Raw genomic sequence first — 23,043 nt, 5'->3', positions numbered from 1 at the left:
CCGTTTTCACACAAGGCATGCTGCTTAATTGTCCAGCTGTTGCTGGTTACAGCCACATCGTACATAAGCAGAGTTTGTCTCTAACAGTTTGCTCTCTGCCTCAGCTCACATTTACCTCTCTCAGCTGTTCCTGCACACACCATGCTCCCTGTGGAGGTTCCTAGTCCCGCCCGCTCAAATAAAAGTCCTTATCAAAATAAACCCAGTGATAAAATACTGGAGAACAAAACCTGGAATTAACATGCAAATGTTTTTTGAACTCGCTACAATACATTAATTTATAGTTGACCACAGGATGAAAGTCACCAGCTTGTAACGTTGGCAGTGTTGGTGTTGAATATACATTGATTCATAGTAGAGCAGTAGCATTGATGTTGTTTCAGCACTAGTTCAGGTTTCAAAAGTGATTAAGGATCAACATTAGATTAGAACACTCAGTCAATGAAGTTAACAGTGAGGATTTAATGTTTATTTAACATGAATTCAATGACTGTTTGCTCTCTGGGACTGAAATCAAACTAATGTACACAGGAGTGGGGATTAGGATGATTCTAGCTCTTTAGCTGGAAACTTTTAGGCTTACTAAAAGATTCTTAATTACAACTATGCATTAATTAGATCATAATTAAAGACTTATTTTACATACAGTGCCAATGACAATGTGTCTTCCGTTCTGTCAAGTTTATTCGGCCAAAAACGCAAATCAGGCTTTCAAAATGGCAGGAAAAAAGAGCAGCAGAACAGCAAGTCATTCAGTTTTTCAGCAGTAAAGCTGCTATGCTGTAGTAACTGCAGTTGTCAAATGGGATTGATTCGACAGAGCTGTGTAAACAAAACTCAATGTCCTACTGCACATTATTTTTTCGCTATTAAACTGATTTAATAGCTTTCCGTTTGTGTGTTAAGATACTGCCAATCACTGAAATGTAAAGGTTTAATGGTGAAGGTGAAGCAGAAAGTGGCTGAGTGTTCACGATGTATGCTAAGAACACTTTAGCCTCCTGTTCTATCTTTAGGCCTGGGTAAAGTTTGAATTAAAGCCAGATCCTTTGAACTGCATGATTTGTAGTTGGATAAAGGAACATGTCTGTGGAGATTTCAGTGGGCTTTAAATGATGTATCTGTCCTATACTAGTCCAAAACAGTTCATTACAGAGTTTTGCTTTGACAGCCAAGATTCATTTTAGATTTCAGCCAGTTGTTTAAAGAAAATTGATATGAAGTCATGTTGCCTATATTCATATTCATGGCTTGATATACACTATGGAAAAGCTGCATGCAAAGATTTGCAAAATTTTGGCATATTTTAATGTTGTGACTGGTTTTGCTAAAGGGGAATAAGGTGAGCAGGGTGTTGAAATAATTCTACCGCCACCCCTGACTGTAAATGAAAATATGATTGATTGAACTTCTACTGTATAAAATGTCTCTTGTAGTGTATAGTTTTTATAATTTTACAATTTAGAACATCTATAGAATTTGGAACTATTAGAATAATAATAAGAGCGAATAAATTTCGGAAACTATTTTGAATGTTTTGGGAAAAAGTTTTACCCAAAGTGAAGGAAACTGGAGAGTTAAGTCTCCTGACTAACTGATCTTAAGATCATAATCCGGAAATCTAATGCTTCATTTTAGCTAAACAGGCTCAGGGGTGTTGATTGGGCATGTAAAGATCTGGGGCTCAGCCCAGTTCATTGTGGGGTTCTTTTGGGATACCATTCCCCCTTTTTAAATTAGACTATAAAATGCTTTGTTGGTACTTTTTTATTTAATGATTTGCACGTCAACCAAATGTTCAGTGATTCAGCAATGTTGATTCTCATGTTTTATACAACCCTGTTTCCAAAAATGTTAGGAGCTGTGTAACATGTAAATAAAAACAGAATGCAATAATGTGCAAATAATTTAAACCCTATATATAAATAAAAATAGTACAAAGACAACATCAAATATTGAAACTGAGAAATGTTATTGTTATTTGCAAAGTATATGTCAATTTTGAGTTTGATCCCATCAACAAGTTTTAAAAAAGCTGGGGCATGTTTACCACTGTGTTGCACCATCTCTTCTTTTAACAACACTCTATAAGCGTTTGGGAACTGAAAGTGAAATGTTTTCCTGTTCTTGCTTGATATAGGATTTCAGCTGCTCAGCTATTTGGGGTCTCCTTTGTCTCAATATTCATTTCATAATGTGCGAAATGTTTTCAGTGGGTGACAGGTCTGGACTGCAGGCAGGACAGTTTAACACCCAGACTCCTTTACTGCGGAGCCATGCTGCTGTAATACATGTAGAAAGTGGTTTGGCATTGTCTTGCTGAAATAAGCAAGACCTTCCCTGACTTCATCTGGATGGCAGCATATGTTGCTCTAAAACATGTATATATCATTCAGCATTAATGGTGCCTTCATAGATGTGCAGGTCACCCATGCCATGTCCACTAATGCACTCTTCTACCATCATGGATGCTGGCTTTTGAACTGTGTGCTGATGACAAGCTGGGTGGTCTTTAGCCCAGAGGACACAGTGTCCATGATTTCCAAAAAAAATTTCAAATTTTGATTTGTCGGACCACAGGACACTTTTCCACATCGCCTCAGTCATCTTAAATGAGCTTGGTCCCAGAGAAGGTGGAGGTGTTTCTGGATCCTTTTTATATATGGTTTCTTCTTTGCATGGCAGAGTTTTAACTTGCGATTGTGGATGTGTTCACAGACAGTGGTTTTCAGAAGTGTTTCTGAGCCCATGCAGTGATTTCCACTATAGAATTATATCTGTTTTTAATGCAGTGCCGCCTGAGGGCTTGAAGATCACAGCCAGCCAATATTGGGTTTTGGTCTTGTCCTTTGCATACAAAGATGGCTCTGGATTCTCTGAATACTTTAATGATATTATGTACTGTAGATGATGAAATCCTGAAGTTCTTTGCTATTTTACGCTGAGAAACGTTATACTTGAATTGTTGCACTATTTGCTCGTGCAGTCTTTCACAGGGTGGTGAACCCCTCCTCATCTTGGCCCTGAGATGCTCTTTTAATACCCAATCATGTTACTGACCTGTTGCCATTTAACCACCCGGTGTTTTGTTTAGTATTACACAACTTTACCAGCCTTTTGTTGCCCCTGTCCCAACTTTGAAACGTGCTGCTGGCACGATTCAAAATGGGCATATATTTTTCAAAAAAGAAGTTTCAACATTTGATATGTTGTCTTTGTACTATTTTCAATCAAATGTAGGGTTTAAATTATTTGCACATCTTTGTATTATTTTTATTTACATTTTGCACAGTGCCCAAACTTTTTTGGAAACAGGGTTCTAAACAAAATCATAAAAATCGAGCAGAGTGCAAACACTGTTTTTAACAGAAAAATGAAAACCCCAGTTTCCCCAGTAATTGCCTTTTTAAAGTCCCCTGCACATTTTATATCTCTTTCCATCTCTTCTATAAGTTTCACCTCAAAAGTTCTACTAAAACAACATATTGTCTATAGTTTTTCTATCATTTACAATGCTTAATAGCATTCAGTAAAACCATAGTATTCTTCTTGCTTGAAACTAAAGAAGAAACAATATTTTAATTATAAAAGATCATGATATGAAATACAGCATTTCATCTGGGTAACTTTTTGAGTGTCCTGAAAAACATTGTTAGAAGTCTGAAGTCCGATCTGAGTCTGACAGACCTTACAAAGTATCAGTAAACATTTTCATGCACAACATAACGTGTAGGTTGGGCTTGTTTACTGACAGGTGATTTGTTAATGTGCCTTTTTTACTTTCTTTCTGTCCTTATGTAATGTTATAAAGTTCAGGGCTGGTTAAAAATATTCAGTGCTTCAGCCCTGGAAGCCTGGGCCAAGCGGGACCCCTGCTCACCATTAAATCATGTGGAAGTACTGTGATTTGTTGTTATTCAATTTAAAAGACTTCTTGCTTTGCTGTGAAATTATAAAGGTTGAAAAAACCTGATTGATTATTCACTGACTGTTTAACTGTAGTGAAGCGTGTGGAGGTGTGCAATGTGGGTGGATGAACAGAGGTGCTGATATTACTTTGTGCTGATATTAGTGTAAGTACTGGCTGTATTAGCTGGTGTAATACATTGTAGTGCTGCTTCTACAGCTGATAGTGACTGTACACTGTAGAAGCTCATCATATTCCGTAATAAATCCATTGTGAACAAAGTCATTTACACATTTCTACAGTCAGTAGTGAGTCAGTGTGCTGAGTTTGTTCTCCTCCACAGAGTGAGTGATTGTGCTGTTTCAGCACCTGCAGGAGGTCCCACTGCAGCAGTGCAGCGTTTGTACAGTCAGACTGAGGGAGGTTTTTGTACGGCTCTGTATCACTGTGTGAACAACCAGCTACCACTGACAGAAAATTGACCCTGACAGTAATAATCTCCATCATCTTCAGGCTGGACTCCACTGATGGTCAGAGTGAAGTCTGTTGCAGATCCGCTGCCACTGAAACGAGCTGCAAAACCAGACTGAAGCTGATTCGCAAATTTAATCAGGAGTTTAGGAGCTTCTCCAGGTTTCTGCTGATACCAGTATAAGTAGTGACCATATGAGCTGTGGTAATACACTGCAGTGCTGGTTCTACAGCTGATGGTGACTGTGTCTCCTGGAAGAGCAGATTTCACTGCAGGAGTCTGAGTTACAGTCACCTGACCTGTGGACTCTGGAAAAATAGAAATAAATATCAGGATTTTTATGTTAGACTCATAAAACCATGCAAACAGTACTTATTGTAAAAGTACCTCTAGGGCAGGTCATTCTAAAAATCAAAACGGTGTCTGACCTCGAGTCCAGAAGATCAGTGTCCAGATGAGGATGGGGATTAAGGTCATGGCTGCTGTGGGTGAAGAAGTTGCTGAAGCAGCTCTCAGTCATGAAGTGTTAAACTCACAGCACTATAAACTCTTCCAGAGCACTGAAGCATGGAGCACTCAGTGCAACGTGTCTCCTGTCTATGTAAATATCTTCATAACAGAACTTCAACCCAAATCTCACTTCTATAAGTCGTCTGATCTGCTAATTCCTTCATAGTTCATAAAAAAAATTGTGGTGGGTGAGAGGATGGAGGTTGGCTATAAGTTTTTGATTAATATATTTCTAACTTAATTTCTCACTTCAAGGAGCTCATACTCTGAATATATATATATTATGGACAGGGGGTTCTTCGGTAGGATTTCCTGAGAGAGATTCTCGAGAAGGAAAATCCAATAACAGTGGAAAACTGACCCGCAGCACAACATTTCCACCAAAGCAGGCTCCAAATTTCCAAAACCTACACAGTGTATCTTTAATATAGGCATTTACATCTTTTTCAACAAAGTTTCTGTGAATGAATTTCTCACAGTGTGGGCCGTTTGGAGATCAGTCCAATGTTTCAGTTCAGGAGTGCCTCTCAGGGTCTTATTAGCTCGGTTCTGTGTGCTGTCCAGGGTCCTGAGCTGCTGAAACAGTGCAGCTGCTCTTATGATCTTTTTGTTTATCCACATACTTGGAATTTACAGAAAAGAAGTTGTGAGTGGAGTATATGTTTGAATGAGGAGCTGCAAACAAATCTACTGCTGTACCTACTGTTAAAGTCTCAGTTGATTATGAATGTGTGAGCTGGTCGTAGATCACAGATTGAAGCTGTTCTCCAGGGTTCCCTTTTCCAATATTAGGTTGCTGATAGTGGAATAATGATGGTAAGAACCAGATTAATCCAAAGCCAGAGCCATTCCTGTTCCATTTTCTATTATTAAACACTTGACCAGTGTCACCTGAGTGAACACCATCGTAATGCTCAGCATAAAACTGTCTGTTTACAAGAAGTATGACGTTTGGAGCTAATAAATGTGCTCTATATGAGTTTTGAAATAACTCTCAAAATGTCCGTCAGTAAGTTACAGCACTTTTGCAGAAGAGTCTACAACAAGTTAGTTCTTCTACTGAAATCTGGTGAACTCTCTCCCTGGGTTTGAAACACAGATACGATAGTGTCTTACATGTACAAAAATGCATAATATACTGGAGCCTATATTTTTAATTCACTCAAGTGTGAACAGGCTGCATGATTAGAAGAACTTCCAGGTTGACCTATAGTTTGGACCTGCCCCCTGCTTTGCCCTGCAAAGTAGATATATCTACTTTAATTAGTTGTGTCAAATAGCAGGGTGGGGGTTTGATCCGGTTCATAGTAGGGGCTTTAGAGGCATGGTATGTAGACCTGCCCCGCACACCCCTCCGCCAAAAGGATGGCAAATGTTTAACCCCTTAAAAGGCCGGAGCCCACCAGCAGGCCACAAGTTGCATTACACACTTCTATAACCTAAGAATAGCTCAACTAGTTTGCATTGAAGTCCAGTACTTACTGAATAATAAGCCTTAGCATGCAATAAGCCTGGGACTTTAGCGGGTTAAAGTGTGTGTATATGTTGAGTATGTCAATGTGCTGGGCTTTGGGGTTACTTTGCGTGGGGGTTGGGGGAAGTATGGTGCTCATAGTGATCCCCCCCTGTTGGGTTAGCTGTGTTATGTGCCTTTTTTACTGGTGCTAACAAAGAGCACTTCTTGTTGCAGAAATCATGGCCTCTGCTTTGTCTCCTTCTTTGTTAACCCCCTTTTACCTTATTCTTCAATGGTCAGGACCCCCATAGGACAACCACAGAGCAGTGACACTGATGTGGTGGCGGTGTGTGTTGTACTGGTACGAGTGGATCAGACACAGCAGTGCTGCTGGAGTTTTTAAACACTGCGTCCACTCACTGTCCACTCTATTAGACGCTCTCATCTGTTGCTGCACAGTTTGTGTTGGTCATCCTCTAGTCCTTCATCAGTGGTCACAGGATGCTGCCCACAGGACGCTGTTGGCTGGATGTTTTTGGTTGGTGGACTATTCTCAGTCCAGCAGTGACACTGAGGTGTTTAAAAACTCCAGCAGCACTGCTGTGTCTGATCCACTCAGACCAGCGCAACACACACTAACACACCACCACCACATCAGTGTTACTGCAGTGCTGAGAATGACCCACCCCTCAAATAATACCTACTCTGTGGTGGTCCTGACCATTGAAGAACAGGGTAAAAGGGGGCTAACAAAGTATGCAGAGAAACAGATGGACTACAGTCTGTAACTGTAGAACTACAAAGTGCACCTATATAGTAAGTGGAGCTGATAAAATGGACAATGAGCGTAGAAACAAGGGAGTGTATTTAATGAAGTGGCCAGTCAGTGTATGTATGTAGTGCTTGGCCCAACATAGTCAAGCTGGCATTTGACCCAGCACTTTTCACTTCTTCATACTTCTTTCTCTCGCAGTGCATGTTCTGCATGATTGAAGAACCAGACTAAGAGCAGTTTGCAACTACCCTCATGCAAATGTGTAATTGTGCTGTTTCACATCTTCCACCTCAGCACCTGCGGGAGGTCCCACTGCAGTCGGACTGAAGGAGGTTTTTGTACGACTCTGTATCACTGTGTGAACACGCAGATATTAGGGCAGTGAACACTCACACAATAGTAATCTCCATCATCTTCAGGCTGGACTCCACTGATGGTCAGAGTGAAGTCAGATCCAGATCCGCTGCCACGGAAACGAGCTGCAGTACCAGAATGCAACTCATTTGCTTTCTTGATCAAGAGTTTAGGAGTTTCTCCAGTTTTCTGTAGATACCAGGAAAAAGGCTGATAGCCCCAGCCTTGATACACTGCAGTGCTGATCCTACAGCTGATGGTGACTGTGTCTCCTGGAAGAGCAGATTTCACTGCAGGAGTCTGAGTTACTGTGGCTTGACCTCTGGATTCTGGAATGATCGATTCACAAGAAGAATACACAAAAACATATTTATAGGACAAATGAACTGTTCAATCAGTTAGCAATTCGTATCGTATCATGTCCTGGTCTTCATCCCTGTTTAAGAGCACACTGAGTGAAATCTAACCTCTGGTCCAGAAGATCAGTGTCCAGATGAAGACGGGGATTAAAGTCATGGCTGCTGTGGGTGAAGAAGTTGCTGTAGCAGCTCTCAGTCATGAAGTGTTAAACTCGCGGCACTATAAACTCTCCCAGAGCACTGAAGCATGTGCTGCTAATGCAAATCATCCCCTCACTGTGGACACTCCGCTGTTGGCCTCAAAGAACAGGTGTTGCTGAGCGTGACGGAAGGGAAACCGTCTGGATTGGTCTAGTTTTGCAGGAGCTCTCGCCAGACCACCACAGGGCCAAGGCAAATCCACAGAGAATAGAAGCATTTTTGCCCACTTATCTCATAATAGCTGTGTAGTAACTAGTTCCATTTACTCAGTTCCATGTACTCAAGTGAAGTTTAACTGGTTTTGTACTCGTATTTCTCCATCAAAATTCTTCTCAAGTACATTCAAGAGAAAAAAAAATCTACTTTTTACTCAGTTACATTTTAGTCTTAAACATTTATTTACAAAAAACTTTGTGTTTAATTTCTTTTCATTCTGTTGGTCCAGGATCAGCGCTTTATGATTCGTCACATCTCAGACATTTGAGGTTTTGTATTTCATTTTTCATGGTGGTGATACGAACCAGGGGTCACACTATATATATATATATATAGCAGGCGAAATAGGAAATATTTCATGAATATTGACATATACAGAATGAATACTGATATATATTGAATGAAATGAACCTTGATATATACTGAACGGAGATTGATATATATTGAATGAAAGTCACTGTTGTTTTATATATATACATGTATACAAATACAAATATATATGTGTATACAAATCTTCCGTAATATTACTTAAGTATGTATGTTAAGAAAGTACAAGTACTTGTGTATTTTACACCACTGGTTATAGAAAGTTATTCGATAGTGAATAAAAAACTAGGATAAGAAATAGTCAGATCAAAATGTGTGCTGAAGGTTTTCCTGGATGTTTAATGTAGCCAAAACTGGACTCGTTGGTTTGAAAAACTGTATACTCCCAGACAAAAAGGTACAAAACTGTCACTGGGGTGGTCTCCTCAAGGGTACATGTCAGTACCTTTAGTCAGGAAACATAATTGTACCATAATTTATTAAAATTATATGTTCTAAGCTGTACTGACTCCACACACGCCCCATCTTGTCTCCAGGCTTTTTATTTTACGGCTCTGTTTTAAAACATTTAGTTATGAAAAGGTATAAATATGTACTTTTCGCATAGAAAAACGTATTTAAGGTGCACAATTGGACCTTAAAACCACTGTTGGACCTTTGAGGTACGTTTACATAGTTTGTACCTTGATGAATGAAAAATGTACCTGCACAGTACCTTTATTTCTAACAGTGTAGGTCCAAGGTACACCAAGCATTTTTAATGTTTCTAATAAAATTAGCCTTTTCCTCATGTCAAATACCAATTTTGTAATCTCCGATTTTGAGGGAAAAACAACAATTGTGACAGTACTACTGTCATCATAATGCCAAATCATACACATTTTATCCATATATAGTTTGACAAAAAACATATTACTACACATATTAGCTGTTTTAAGTTAGCTTCTTTTGATTTGAACCTTTTTATCTACAATACTGGACAAAATTACTGTCTTTTACTGTATTAAAAACATACGCAGGTATTTTTACTTTTAAAATAATGATAAAAATTTGAAATCTCAGAAGGGCAGCAAGGTGTCCCCAGTTGTTTTGCACAGGGCAGTTATTCAGAGATTTCTATTTTCAGCAGTGAGTTAATGTGCTGTGTTCTCTCTCAACAGTTATTTTGTGTAATCGTGCAGTTTCACATCCTCTACTCAGCACCTGCAGGAGGTCCCACTGCAGCAGTTCAGCCTCTGCACAGCCTGACTGAGGGAGGTTTTTGTATGGCTCTGTATTACTGTGTGAACACTGTACCACTCTGATACGTCTGACAGTAATAATCTCCTGCATCTTCAGGCTGGACTCCACCGATGGTCAGAGTGAAGTCAGATGTAGACCCGCTGCCACTGAAACGAGCTGGAGTATCTGACACCAGTATTTTTGCATGTCTGATCAAAGCTTTCGGAGGCTGTCCAGGTTTCTGTACGTGCCAGTACAGCCCTTCATTCCCTTCACTGTACCGATGCACTGGACAGCTGGTTCTACAGCTGATGGTGACTGTGTCTCCTGGGAGAGCAGATTTCACTGCAGGAGTCTGAGTCACAGTCGCTTGACCATCTAGTGCAAGGAATTCACAAAAAGTGGAATACAAGAATGCATGAACTGACATGTCATCACCTGCCATAAATATTGTTTCAGAAAATTATATATATATATATATATATATGAGAGGACAAAACATATAGGCTCGCACACCTTGAGCACAGACGATCACCGTCCAGATGAAGATGGGGATTAAAGTCATGGCTGCTGTGGGTGAAGAAGTTGCTGTAGCAGCTCTCAGTCATGAAGTGTTAAACTCACAGCACTATAAACTCTCCCAGAGCACTGAAGCATGTGTTGCTAATGCAAATTGGTCTTCACTACTGGTGCACATGCTCGAGCTTAAACTAACCCAGCTTAAATATGACTTCACTCCAAATGAATGAAATTCTCATCCTTTTGTCAGTTTTTTTTTTTTTACATTGCAATAAAATGCAATTTGCAATGGTAGTGTTTAGGCACACTTCTGCTTATGGCCATGCAGTCTAAGATAACAGTAAGAGAACGGTCATGCTGACCAAAACGACATTACCGCTGAACAGGCAGGTAATTTTGCCTGTTTTCTGAGTGAGCTTGAAACACTTATTTGAGCAAAGAGGCACATTAAACTATACATAAAAACAACCTTTAATTCTAATGTAAGCTACAAACAACTTTGGGTGAATAGGGTAAAAACTGGAAAAAAAAGACAAAAAGAAGCCAACTTTCAAATGTTAACCAAAAAAAAGGAAGAAAGGAATCATTTTTACTAGCTTTCTAATGTGCACAATGTATGTCAAAGTCTTTCACAATTTTTCACAAATATGTACATTAACAAAAAAACCCTAGACACATTACAGGCCTGTTTGTTGAGGTGACAGCTGCTATGTGGGTTAATTTACTGTGATGAACAATGTCAAACAGTGCCCAATGCTCTAGACCAGTTGTACTACCCTTCTCTTCTGGCATATGAAAAAAGGAGAGGGAGAAAAAACATTGCTCCATAGCGCCACCTGCTGAGTGATTCGTATTCCTGAACTGCAGGCCTACTATACTTAAAAGAATGGTTCACTGGGAATAAAATCCACTTTTGTCTTGGTTGATTGACTTCATTTTGGGTACCAGGGAAAACTAGATTAGATTTTTTCAGTGAACCATTCCTTTAATAGCAAACTAAACAGGCCTGGAGGGGAAGAATGAGACGGGAAGGTCAGGGTGGGTGGCTTTAGAGGGTCTGGCCTTCCTTCTCTCAATTTTCTTCACATCAGTCACTCTCTCTGCTCCATTTTGACCTTTGGAGGCTTGAGGAACGTCCTGTTCTTTTTTTCTTTCTTGGTCTTGCCTTTGGCCTGGAAGTTCCTCCAGCTGTCCACACGTCCATCCCTCGTTTCCTAGGGGAGGGAAAAAAAGAAGAAAAATGTCTCAAAATGAAAAAGATGCATCAGATTGTTGTGCATCTTTTTTCAGCTTTTAATGTGCATTTGGAGCAGAGGTCTCCATCCGTCCTCCGTCTACTTTCTTATGGAGTTTAGTTCCAACATGCACCCAACACTAATGCATCTCGTCCAGCCAAGCGAGGACCTCTGAAGACTTTATTAGCTGAAGCAGGTCTGGGAGACCTTAAGTGCTTGGAACTCCTCAGGAAGGTAGATCAGTAGGATCACGGTTTGAGACCACCAGTTTAGAAGAAACCAGCATATGAAACCAGCAACACTGCTATGTGGCTCAAACGACAACATGAAAATAACAGTTTCTATAGATTTTTTGAGTATTTCTGTATTTCGAAACGATTCCTCAAAACACAAGCATCTGACAAAGATAGGCCTACCTCAAAGTTCTTCTGCCACTCTCTCTCTCGTTTGGCTTTCTCTTGCGTTTCAATCTCCTCTTCTCTCTGTCTTTTCCTGAGGAAAAAAAAAAACATACATTTCAAAAAAGAAAATTAAACATTAACACGTTTTCAACTCCTTACAATAAAGTTTTGATAGTGGCAACCTGGCAATAGAGGATGGAGGAAATATTTCATTGCAGACACTTACAAACATACTTATTTCAATTCCAATTCACATTTGTGTTCCTATTTCTGGAGAGCCAGGCAAAAAGCTAAGTACAACACTTAAGTTTATTAAACCTGAACTTCCTATGGATTCCCAAGGAATGGCATCAGAGCCGGTGACATTGAAGCTACACTCTTAAAGAGAAAGGTGCCAGCAGGGTTCTTTGGAGCTATGCCACAGAAGAACCACTACTGGCTCCCTAAATAACCTTTTAATGATCGGTTCTTTGAAGAACTGTTGTTGGAAATGAGACATGAATGCAAGCATGAAGAACCTTTTTTAACAGTTTAAAGAACCTCCATATAATGGACAGGTTTGCTACCAATTAGACATTTTTATAGAATTTCAGTCCAAACCCAGAAACATGGAACTTTTTTAAGAAATACACTTTTAAATCTGTATTCCTACTATCGGTAAATACTTCAGATGGTGTGTGAATAAGTGAGAGAAAGGGACAGAAAGACAGAGATAAACATTAGGACTACCTTTCATGCATCTCCTTGGCTTCTCGCTCCTTCCTCTTAATCTCCAGCTCAGCAAAAAGCTTCATAGTTTGTTTGTATACAGCTTGCCTGAACTAAAAGACAGACAGAAAGTCATTCTGGCCTCCTCATGTAGTCACTACAAACACTTAAGAACACTCCAACTGAAACTGGTACCAATGTTAAATCAACTGTGTACATTAACAGGCAACAAGCAATGAACAAGTGGGTTTAAAATCCGTGAGCTGACTTAAGCACTACTGGAGCTGGATGAGTTATACCAGAGGAGACTCTGCAAGGTAATTTGAATTGTGGCCCGAATAATTCCAAGTCTTGCGTATTTGCCCGTCTCGTTGGTATTTGGTTCTATTTAGTAGGGATGCATCGATACAGATCCTGGCAGCGGGCCGTTACTGCGCTTGTTTATTCGTACTCAAAATCTCAAATCTCTCGATACAAACATTCCGATACCAACTGATGCTGTGTGACGTAAGCCGAGTGGACAGTGCCATGCGAATGGACAAACGACTCAAGCTGGCAGTGAAGGAGTCTCTGCTCACACAGAGAAGTGTTACAGACTCTGTGACAGTCAGACACAAAGTTGTCGGCCACTTTAAACTATTTGTCTTGGCAAATTCCCACCAGAACTACAGTGAGTGATTTTAGCCCGTTTTCAAAACACACGACCACAGCCGCTTCCCCAGTACGAGTGGAGACGCGTCGGTCAGCCAGATGGAGGCATAAAGTCGACATTTCCTACCACAGAGTGTCTATGCCAACTTTACTCTCTTTGAATGAACAGGACAGGGAAGGTTTTAACGTTAAGAAAGTGTTTTTTTTTGTGAAATAGGCTGTAGAGAGACCATCTTGTCCTACCGTGAACATCACCACCTGCTTTTAGCTTCAGTGCTGGCAAAGCTGCTTAGTACTCAGCTCGCAGCGTTTTATTTTGAATGAAAACCAAAAATGAGTCATCAAAGAACAAGATTTCTAAAATCAATCAGTGCATGTCTGGCTTTGGAGGACATTCAATGACAGCTCATCCAGCCAAAAGACTTCAGATGTAAAGCTCCAAAAGTGAGCTCCTCGGATGCGGTTCCTGCTGTCACTGTGTCACAGGCTGGCAGAGACAAATCAAGGTTCAAAACTACAAAATGTATTTTACTTCCATCTGTAAAGAAGCGTTTTTCTGCCTAAAGCCTGCTGTGGGCTGAGTTCTAGCAGTGCTAAGGGAGGGGAACATCAGCGGTGCTGCGATTAAAGGGCGCCCCCAAGAAGACAAGTCTGGTGCATGGGTGAAGTCCACTTTAGTAAACTCTAGCCAGTGACTTTTTAGGCCATGGACGAGAGCTGCATGACTGAGTTGAGCTATATATAAAGGTCAAAACAGCCAAATTAAATAAAACGTAAAAATAATAATTAAACAAAAAACAACTAAACTAAAAACAACTAAATCTAACACCCATGATGACAAAAATGATGTTTAATTTGTATCTAAATGCATGACCCATAAATGCTACACAACTGAAAAAAGTCTGTATTTGAAGGATATACAGACTCTGTTACAGCAACACAGCCCACAAGCAAATGAGTTTCAGCCGGACTATTAGTACTTTGTTGCCACCAACTGGATATTTTTTGAACTGCAGTGACAACCTTTGTTTAAAAATTATGAATAATTCTAAAACGTAATTACTGTTTGTAAGAGTGATTAAGAACGAGTATTTGAGCACTTATTCAGAAAAAAACAAAGCGTCTTTGAAACATCTAAAACTAATCCAGCTCTAACTTGTTCTAGTATTTTCCCAAAAAGCTCTAATTCAGGTAACAGGAGGAAACTTCTTTTAAGAAAACAGTCTAGTGTTACTGGGATGAGACTATTTGTCCAATATAAAATAAAGCCCAACAGAAAAGGAGAATTTCGGTGCTACATTGTGAAAATGAGTGAAAAGCAGACGGAACAACAGAATATGTACCACTTCTGGATCGTCCTCCTCTATAATTGTGGGCTTCCCGTCCTTCTTCAACTGTTTCTTCTTCTGACTCATCTGTCAATACAAAACACCAAATGTCAGCAACTATACATTTGTAAACTCGATCCAAATATCAAATAGAAATTAACAACAGACTGCTGCTCCGTATCAGAAGCATGGAAATTGATAGGCTTGCATCAGGGTTTGAAATTAGAACACAGCGAGTACATTTAGGCTGCTGAGATAATATATATATATATATATATATAAAGAAATCATAAATATGCTTGATTCAAGCTGTTTACCCAGACTACCAAACTGGAAGATGTGCACCTCTTTAAAAAACCAACCACACATACTGTTTAAATCTATTAACATCACTTAATGCGTGTAATTACTACATTATTCATACAAATATAAACCAGCCCTGATATGGGAATTCTGAGCTGATGCCAATATCCAATATTTTTCATGTACATACCTGCTGATGCTGACACCATAGTTAATATGCAACATTTATTTCTATAGTCTGAAATTACCTAAACATTCTGTTGTTCCAGAGCACAAAGAACATCATTAAACATCGGTTTGAAACATCACTCTAATCTCATCAAGAGTCCGATGTGTGCAATTATCTGATGCCATTTTTAAACTGTTTCAATTATCTACTGACACTGATATTCCAATATCATCATGCATCCCCAAGCTAAATCTAATCAGGACCTACGGAAATAAAATTATTTTAACTGCTTGAAAAGACTGACGTATGGCTCTCACCATATGTTCCACGTATTCTTTTCCTGCATGGACCACGTCAATGATTCTCTTCTTCTGCTCAGTATCCAGAAGAAGTTTATATGCCTTATCAACCGCTGTGAACAGTTTAAAGAGCAATGGGTTAACACAGCATGCAGCTGCACAAAACTAATGGTCTTCCATTCCCTATTGACTCAGTAACCAACCGTAGTACAAATATTTATTCATGCTAATTTGTTTACGAAACATTCATGTTAGACTGAGAGGAGCAGCTTTGTTTGTTTAGGAAGTGCAGAAACCTGGGGCCTGTCTCACTAAGCATGTTCTCAACTCAAACAGGGTTCCCTACAAATGCAGCTGTTGACTCGTCTTATGATGGCTTTTAACAACTTTCTCTGTTAACCCAGATACAGATACTCAAGTTATGACTCATACTCATGCATGAGCACATAAATGTGACGTTTATGATGAAAAGCCAATCGTGTAAAACATCAGAAAGAGATGAGCAGCTCATTTTCAAAGAAAGGTTGAAAAAAATATGTAGAAAGTAAAGCAACATTATTTTAGAACAATAAAAAGCGACACTGTTGTCCCTGCCACTGCTCGGGAGCAGGTTAGGCATGTAGTATAAGCTGCCTTGGTGATGCAGTCCTGTCTAAAATTATCCACCACCATGAGACAGAAATCCAGGGTTAGATCAAACTAAGCTTAAAGTTTGATGGCTATACAAGGAATTCTGCTTGCTGAGACAGGCCCCGGGTACCAGCACATTCTGCTTGGTTTAACACAGAAACATAAGGTTTGACAAATGTTACTGAAGAGTTTGTTTTAAAATCATCTTACTTTTTGATAGCAATACTTACAGGGGTTATCGTCCACTACTACATTACCTCTATTATATAAATATCAGCAGTGACTCTTAAAAAAGCTATAATTAGCATAATTAGCTAAGAGCTATAAATTGTAGCTATTGCAGCAGTAAAACTCACCTTCAAAAGCCTGCTGTGCTCTGTCTGGATCATCCTGATTTTTGTCTGGATGGACCAAGATGGACAACTAGAAAACAGAAAGAGACATAAACCTCAAATATGTGCATTATCTTTTAAAAACTCAAAACACTTGTACAGTCCTGTGCAAGTCAGAGAGAGAGATCTGCTTCAGTTCCGGTCAAAATGGCAGCGTTGTTTTTTTTTCAGGAGAGCCTCCAAAACTGAATTTTTATTATTACTATTTTGATTATTATTATCATCAGGAAAAAGCTGTCCACCATTTCCACACCTTCTCCATCAATAGGAAAGTTAACAGTCTTTCCTGTTGTCATAACCTTAATATTCCTCATATTGAGCCGAAGCCCAATCTATTCACTTTGTTCTTTAACCTTCCTTAAGGACCTTAATGTCTTCCAGATTTTCCGCTTTGAGTGTTGTATCATCCATATATCAGAGGTTATCAATGTTTCTTCCACCAATTCTGAACCCTTGATCGTCTTCCTCCAGTCCTGCTTCGCTCATTATATGTTCAGCATACAGGCTGGACAGGTTTGGTGAAAGTGGGTAGCCTTGTCTAACTCCTTTACCAATGTGGAACCATTCTATTTGTCCATTTTCTGTCCTGACCATGGTTTGCTGATAGACCGCCAAAACTGTCATCATCAGATAAACAGTTCTTTCATCTCTGAGAGAGAGGAGAAAATCAAGCTCTACTCTTGCTTCAGATTTGCAAAAATCCACAGGTGTTTCTGTCCATCTTTCTTTTTACTGTGAGAAGACAACTCAGCGCTAAAGGTCTGAAAGGATGTGTAGCTGTCAAACAGCTGTTACTGAGAAACAGAAATAGACAAAAAAGGAAAAATTTGCAAATCAAAGAAGCTGCTGGTGTTCTCAGAACACTAAAGTGGCCACTCCAGAGTCCAGACCTCAACATCACTGAATGAGATTCTAATTACTCGTAGAAATAGAAACAGAAAATGCAACCAACTTCTAAGCCTGAACTTTGGAGGAGTGCAAAACATCTCTGCAGATTTCTCTAAAAAAACTGAAAGCAAGTCTCCTGAAAAAGAATAGAAGCTGTAATTAACACAAACCAGGAGCGCACTAAATACTGAACAACTAAATGTTATATTTAGTTGCTGGGGCTTCTGTGTGATTTTCTGTTAAATATATATTTTCTGCTCTTTTGCAGACACTGAAAACAGAATAACTTGTACTTACTGGCTGTTTCAACCAGAAATTAAATAAATGAAGGATGGTCTCTGATCATTGCACAGTACTGTATGGGCAGGGAAAAAAAAGCTGTTACAGTGACAAACCTACCTGTCGAAACCTTTTCTTTAATTCTTCATCTGTTGCATCAGGGTCAATCTGTAGCACCTACAGAGGACCAAAGGTGATAATTTATTAATGACGGCAAAGAGATCAATGCAAATCTAAATACATTTAATACAGTGACAATGCAGACCTCTCAAACGGATCAAACAGGTCACTCACCTCAAACGGGTTAAGATTGAAATATGACGAGCCAGGCCGAAGCAACCTATCTATCTGCTGTTTGGAGGTCAATACTGAGTCTCTCTTTTCTATCTGCTTCACCTGTATGAAAAAAAAAAACCTGTAATCAATGAAATGCATGGGGAGCAAAGGCAACACTCAAAAATGTCAACAGCCACTTACTGCACATCAAAAATACAAAAACTTCAAAAACACAACTTGGCAGCATCAGTATGAGTAGCCTAGAGTTTCCTGGACAGCAGTTCAGAGACAAAGCCAGCTTACCAATAACAATAATTAGAAGGTTCCTCTTCTAATTAATTAAATATCTCCATAAAAAAAGCATTGACCAGTTGGATGGGATGCTCTGATGCAGCTGCACTGAGTCTAAAGTCACCATGTTAAACGCTGTGCGTCTGCTAGAAGGGTATAAAGACCCCCAGCACTGAGCTGTGGAGCAGTGGAACTGTGTTCTCTGGAATGATGGAGCGCCATCCAGTAACTTTGGGATGAATTGTGATCCAGATCTGATCATTCAACATCAGTACCTGACCTCATTAATGCTCTTGCGGGTGAATGCAATCAAATCCTCACAGCAATGTTCCAACATCTAGTGTAAAGCCTTCCCAGAAGACTAAAGGCTGTTATCACAGCAAAGGGTGCTAATTGATGATCAAAAATTACTTAAATTACTACAATTCACCTGCCTTTCAAATACATCATTTAGCATTAATATATTTTGCAAACTCAGCTCTCAACCAATGAGGATCCTATAAACCATCTGTAAATCTCATAACCTTTATTACATGACTGGCGTTAAATAAAGCTCTATACACGCTGCTTATGTCAATTTTGCTGTGGGGGCTTCATTTCGAAAATCTTGACAGCTAACCTGCATTAAAGGAATGATTTGCTGAACATTTCTCTCTAACCCCAGATGTAGTCTGTCAGTCAAGACACGTTTGGTTTTCTCTTTATGAGAGACTATTACATTAGACTCAGAGCTCCAGGATAAAACTGCATCACCAAACTTGTGTTGGCTAGTCGACTACATTCAGAGTTTCAGCTGACTGGAGCCAAGTTGGATTTTTCATCTAACCATTACTTTTAAAGGACATACCAGCCTAAAACTAGGATTTAATGTTACGTTATATAGTACTCTGTAGCACAGCACTGTCAACCCTCAGCCTCACTGGTTTGACCAAACTCAGGATTTTGAATCGATTTTTTGTTTTCATCAATCAGTGAGTGCGTTTACATGCACTTAATAATCTGATAACTGCAGAAAATCATTTTGACAGTAATACGATCAATATGTTTACATGTACTTAAGTAATCAGATACTCAGGTCTACTTGAGTCAGGCAATAATCAGATTTCTGCTTTGCAGCCAGCCAATAAACTCACAGAAGATGACGTGACGTATACGCAACGTAAACTCAAACATCAACCCACTTTACCTAAAAATATGAACACACATCATCTAGAAGCCTTCATTCATCAAGCATATAGTTGATTTCAGCGTCGCTTCGAAAGTGTTTTGCCGCGTCTCTGCTTGCTTATTTCTGGTACCGCGGCCTGTTTTCTCACATGCGCAGACTGAGAAATCCCGTAGAAATCAGAGCAAGAGTTTACATGCACTGAGACATCTAATTACTGAGCTAAAATCCAGCTCTCTTTATCAGATTTTTTTTTAATCAGATTTCTAGACCTTACTCTGATCTAAGAAATAGGATTATGCTGTTTACACCATTTGAATAATCAGAAAACTGCAGAAATTTGTTACTTGTAACTCCTAGCCACTGATCTAGAGTCTTACAACAACATTAAAAGCTAGCATATAATAACTATAATAAACATTAGCAACCTACGTAAACAGTCAGCTTCCAAGTATTCACCCTAAAACACTTTACTTTATACTTTGACTATGACCTTCAAAACACATCATTAGCAGTGGGGTTTTCTAGTTTCCAGTTTCCAGGAAACCTTGCTTTAAAAACTACTACAGCACTGCTGTAAGAGGTGAGGAGGCATGTTTACAACAGATGTAGTGATAGTTCAAGTTTTCATTTGGGCCAGAGCGCCCCTGCAAGCCTGTAAGCCAATGTTTCTCCAACACTGGTCCTGATGTTCTTCTAACCTGCATATTGCTCCAGGACCGCAATAACCAATGGCTTAACGACTTAAAATGGTGCTAGAAGGAAAAACACCAATATATGCAGAACCTGGGTCCTCTAGAACCAACACTTCTCTAAGCAATGAAAGCAAGATATGCAGGAACCATTCAACACTGGACTGAAGTGAAACTAAGAGTTTGTTAGTCGATGCTACACAGCAGAATCTGCAGTGATTAACTATTTAACTCACAGAACTGCTTAAAGGAGAAATCCTGAAAAAAGAAATTCCACATAATGAAATGGTTGAGCTGTAATAAAGCCATTCTGAGTGGTCTGGTGTGCAATATTACATACTGGAGAAACTTAGAGTCAGAATTGCTCAGAGTGGTGGTGACAGGAACCAGAAGTCCACCTCAGAATGCTCCCATGCAGAAATGGCTGGATATACGCTGCCTGATGTCTGAGACTTTGTTTTATTATAATTTAAAGTTTTGGCTTAAAATGTATTTGAATCCATGTGTTGTAATCCATTCATGGCAGAGCACAGGGCATCTTTCTAGGCCTGTGCATGTGGCGTTATTACATTAAGACTTGGTCCAAAAAATTCTATCTAGTTCATACTTGATGACCTATCTGTTACTCTGAAAAAGCACATTTATGTGATGTTGGGTTACTGAACTGAAATCTATGCATTTCATTCATTTTACCACATTTGTACTCCAAGTACATTAAAAATAAGGCACATTTCTCTGTAATTCTCACTCAGTTAATGATCCTAACTTCTATTGCTTATGTATCCATATCGGTAGATATGTTATGTACGTAAGAAATGTCAGATGTCTGCATCAGCCCACGACATGATAGGAAGCAAGGGTCGTGATGTAGGGCTAAATTTGTCCAGGTTAACTGAAGAAAAACTTAATTCTTTAATAACTTAAAAAAAAATTGACCTCACAGCTCTTAATAGTGTTTTTGCACTAAGTTCTTTCTCTGTTTCAACTGATCAGATATCTGAAAAAATAAATAAAATAAATATGGTGACAAAATTTCTTGTGATATTATATTTTTACCTTAGTCTAAGTTTTTACATGTGACGTTGATGATAGTAAAAAAAACAATCATAAATCTGAAAAAAATGTAAGTTTTCGTTGGGGACTATTTGGCCTCACAACACAGTGCGTATCCCTCCGCGGTGAACGTGATAAATGGATTCAAATGCAGTTTAAGCCAAATACGGTCAAACAGGGCATCGCGCAGTGCATTAATAACCGTTTCACACCACAACTTTCCAAGACGGAGCTTTCAGAGCTGGACGACTAACGTTGGTTCCTATCAGAGCACCGCTGAGAACAGTTCGGACTCGGCAGGTTTATCTAGAACAGAGCATTTCACATCCAATCACTCTGAATGACTCCGGCGCCAGACTGTAACCGCTGCACCATTTAAGGTGGAACGGGCTAATTCGAATAGGAAGCCGCCTTCAGCCTCGTGAATTAACGTTGGTAAACCAACCGAACGACAGGCAGCCAGTGTCCGATATCAGGCCGGATAACCAGTTATATGACTGGTGAACACCGCGGAGACGCTCCCGAGGCCGCAGGCAGTCAGATAAGGCGATCTTAAAACGGTCTAACCTCTGAATAAAACGTCTGGAAAGCCTCGTCGTCCCCAGCGCCGCTGCTCTGAGCCCGAGAAGCTCCTGGAGCCGCCATCTCGCATACACACGAGTGACGTCGGACGGAGTGCGGTCACGTGACCGACCCAGACTTTTATTATAGCACAAAATTAAAAGTCACCCGCGAACAAAAGACGCTGCTTTATAGACCGTAACCGAGGGAGATCTGTCCTCGCCTGTACCGGCTACAATCATAATACAAGAGGTACTATTACTACTACTAATAATAATATCATAACACATGATATTTAATAGTAATGCTATTAATGACAAATTCTTACTCATTGTTATAATAATAATAATAATAATAATTAATAATAATAATTTTATTTATATAGCACTTTTCATGCCAGTGGCAGCTCAAAGTGCTTGACAGACAGGTGATAAAACATAGTTATAGAAAAGATCATTAGTACTTAATTAGAAGCAGAAGAAAATGAAGATTAAATTACAAGATAAACACCACGAGACGTCCAGTTTTAGTTAAATGCTAATTTAAAGAAATACGTTTTAGGTGCTTCTTAAAAGTGAGCACTGAGCTTGACCGTCTAATAAAAGGTGGAATTGAGTTCCACAGTTTAGAAGCATAATAACTGAAAGAGGCCTCTCCATGTTTTCTGTATTTTACAGAGGGTATCTGTAGAAGGCCACTATCTGCAGATCTTAGATTGCGTGCCGGAACATAAACAGACAGACACTCTGTGATGTAAGCAGGTGCTAGGTTGTTTTGAGCTTTAAAGACTAGTAGCAGAACCTTGAAATCTATCCTGAATGATACAGGCAGCCAGGCAGCCTGTATCATTCAGAATAGCTGTAAAGCACATTTCAGACACATACATGCACATCAAGGTGCTTCACAAATGGTGTGCACAGAACTAACAAAATGACCACCAAAATAAAAAAAAAAAAAAATGTGCCTGATATATTTGAATATGAAATGTTAAAAAAAAAAATCACATGCAAGCAATATTTGATGAATTTAAGGTTCCTTTTCAAAAAATAGTCTGCCAGACAGGCTATAATGTATGAAAGTGCCAAACCATTAATAACTAACAGAAACCATTGTGTTTGCCATCACCTTGGATGCAAACAGGGACATTTATTTGTATAATGTTTTTTTGCAGAAGACATAATTCCAATAACAACTTTGCAAAAATGTGAGTTCAGTCCCATAATAAGCATGGTGGGTATGAATTTTAAAAAAAAGAATGTGATGCAAATATTTAAATTCTAGGCCTGGACAAAGCCAGAAAAATGAAACCCACAAAGGTTTCATTCTTTTGGCCATAATCTGTCACTGGCCTACAGTCAATAATGCAGAGTGCGAGTGAGTGAGCTGTACTGGTGTCCCATTTTTC

General features: G+C 39.3%; 1 protein-coding gene and 3 gene segments (V, D, J or C); all 4 read right to left on the bottom strand.

Moving 5' to 3' along the window:
- Nucleotides 1–4,349: 4,349 nt before the first annotated feature.
- On the bottom strand, nt 4,350–4,877 carry LOC118811178. The segment is given in 2 exon segments: nt 4,350–4,687; nt 4,808–4,877. Coding segments are annotated over 2 exon segments (387 nt in total).
- Nucleotides 4,878–7,471: 2,594 nt separating this feature from the next.
- On the bottom strand, nt 7,472–8,010 carry LOC118811177. The segment is given in 2 exon segments: nt 7,472–7,803; nt 7,942–8,010. Coding segments are annotated over 2 exon segments (381 nt in total).
- A 1,358-nt stretch (nt 8,011–9,368) lies between these two features.
- Nucleotides 9,369–10,625, bottom strand: LOC118812182. The segment is given in 2 exon segments: nt 9,369–10,176; nt 10,315–10,625. Coding segments are annotated over 2 exon segments (372 nt in total).
- Nucleotides 10,626–10,770: 145 nt separating this feature from the next.
- On the bottom strand, nt 10,771–21,741 carry dnajc8 (DnaJ (Hsp40) homolog, subfamily C, member 8). The gene is made up of 9 exons (XM_036576962.1): nt 21,645–21,741; nt 17,895–17,996; nt 17,721–17,777; nt 16,398–16,464; nt 15,430–15,524; nt 14,656–14,727; nt 12,683–12,774; nt 11,969–12,044; nt 10,771–11,531 (listed from the first exon to the last, which is right to left on the bottom strand). The coding sequence occupies exons 1-9, from the start codon at nt 21,720–21,722 to the stop codon at nt 11,409–11,411; spliced, it is 762 nt and encodes a 253-aa protein (XP_036432855.1). The 5' UTR covers nt 21,723–21,741; the 3' UTR covers nt 10,771–11,408.
- Nucleotides 21,742–23,043: the final 1,302 nt, after the last annotated feature.

This window comes from Colossoma macropomum, unplaced genomic scaffold (assembly GCF_904425465.1).
Source record: "Colossoma macropomum unplaced genomic scaffold, Colossoma_macropomum, whole genome shotgun sequence".
Taxonomy (NCBI): Eukaryota; Metazoa; Chordata; class Actinopteri; order Characiformes; family Serrasalmidae; genus Colossoma; species Colossoma macropomum.
This window is presented reverse-complemented; position numbering and strand designations above follow the sequence as displayed.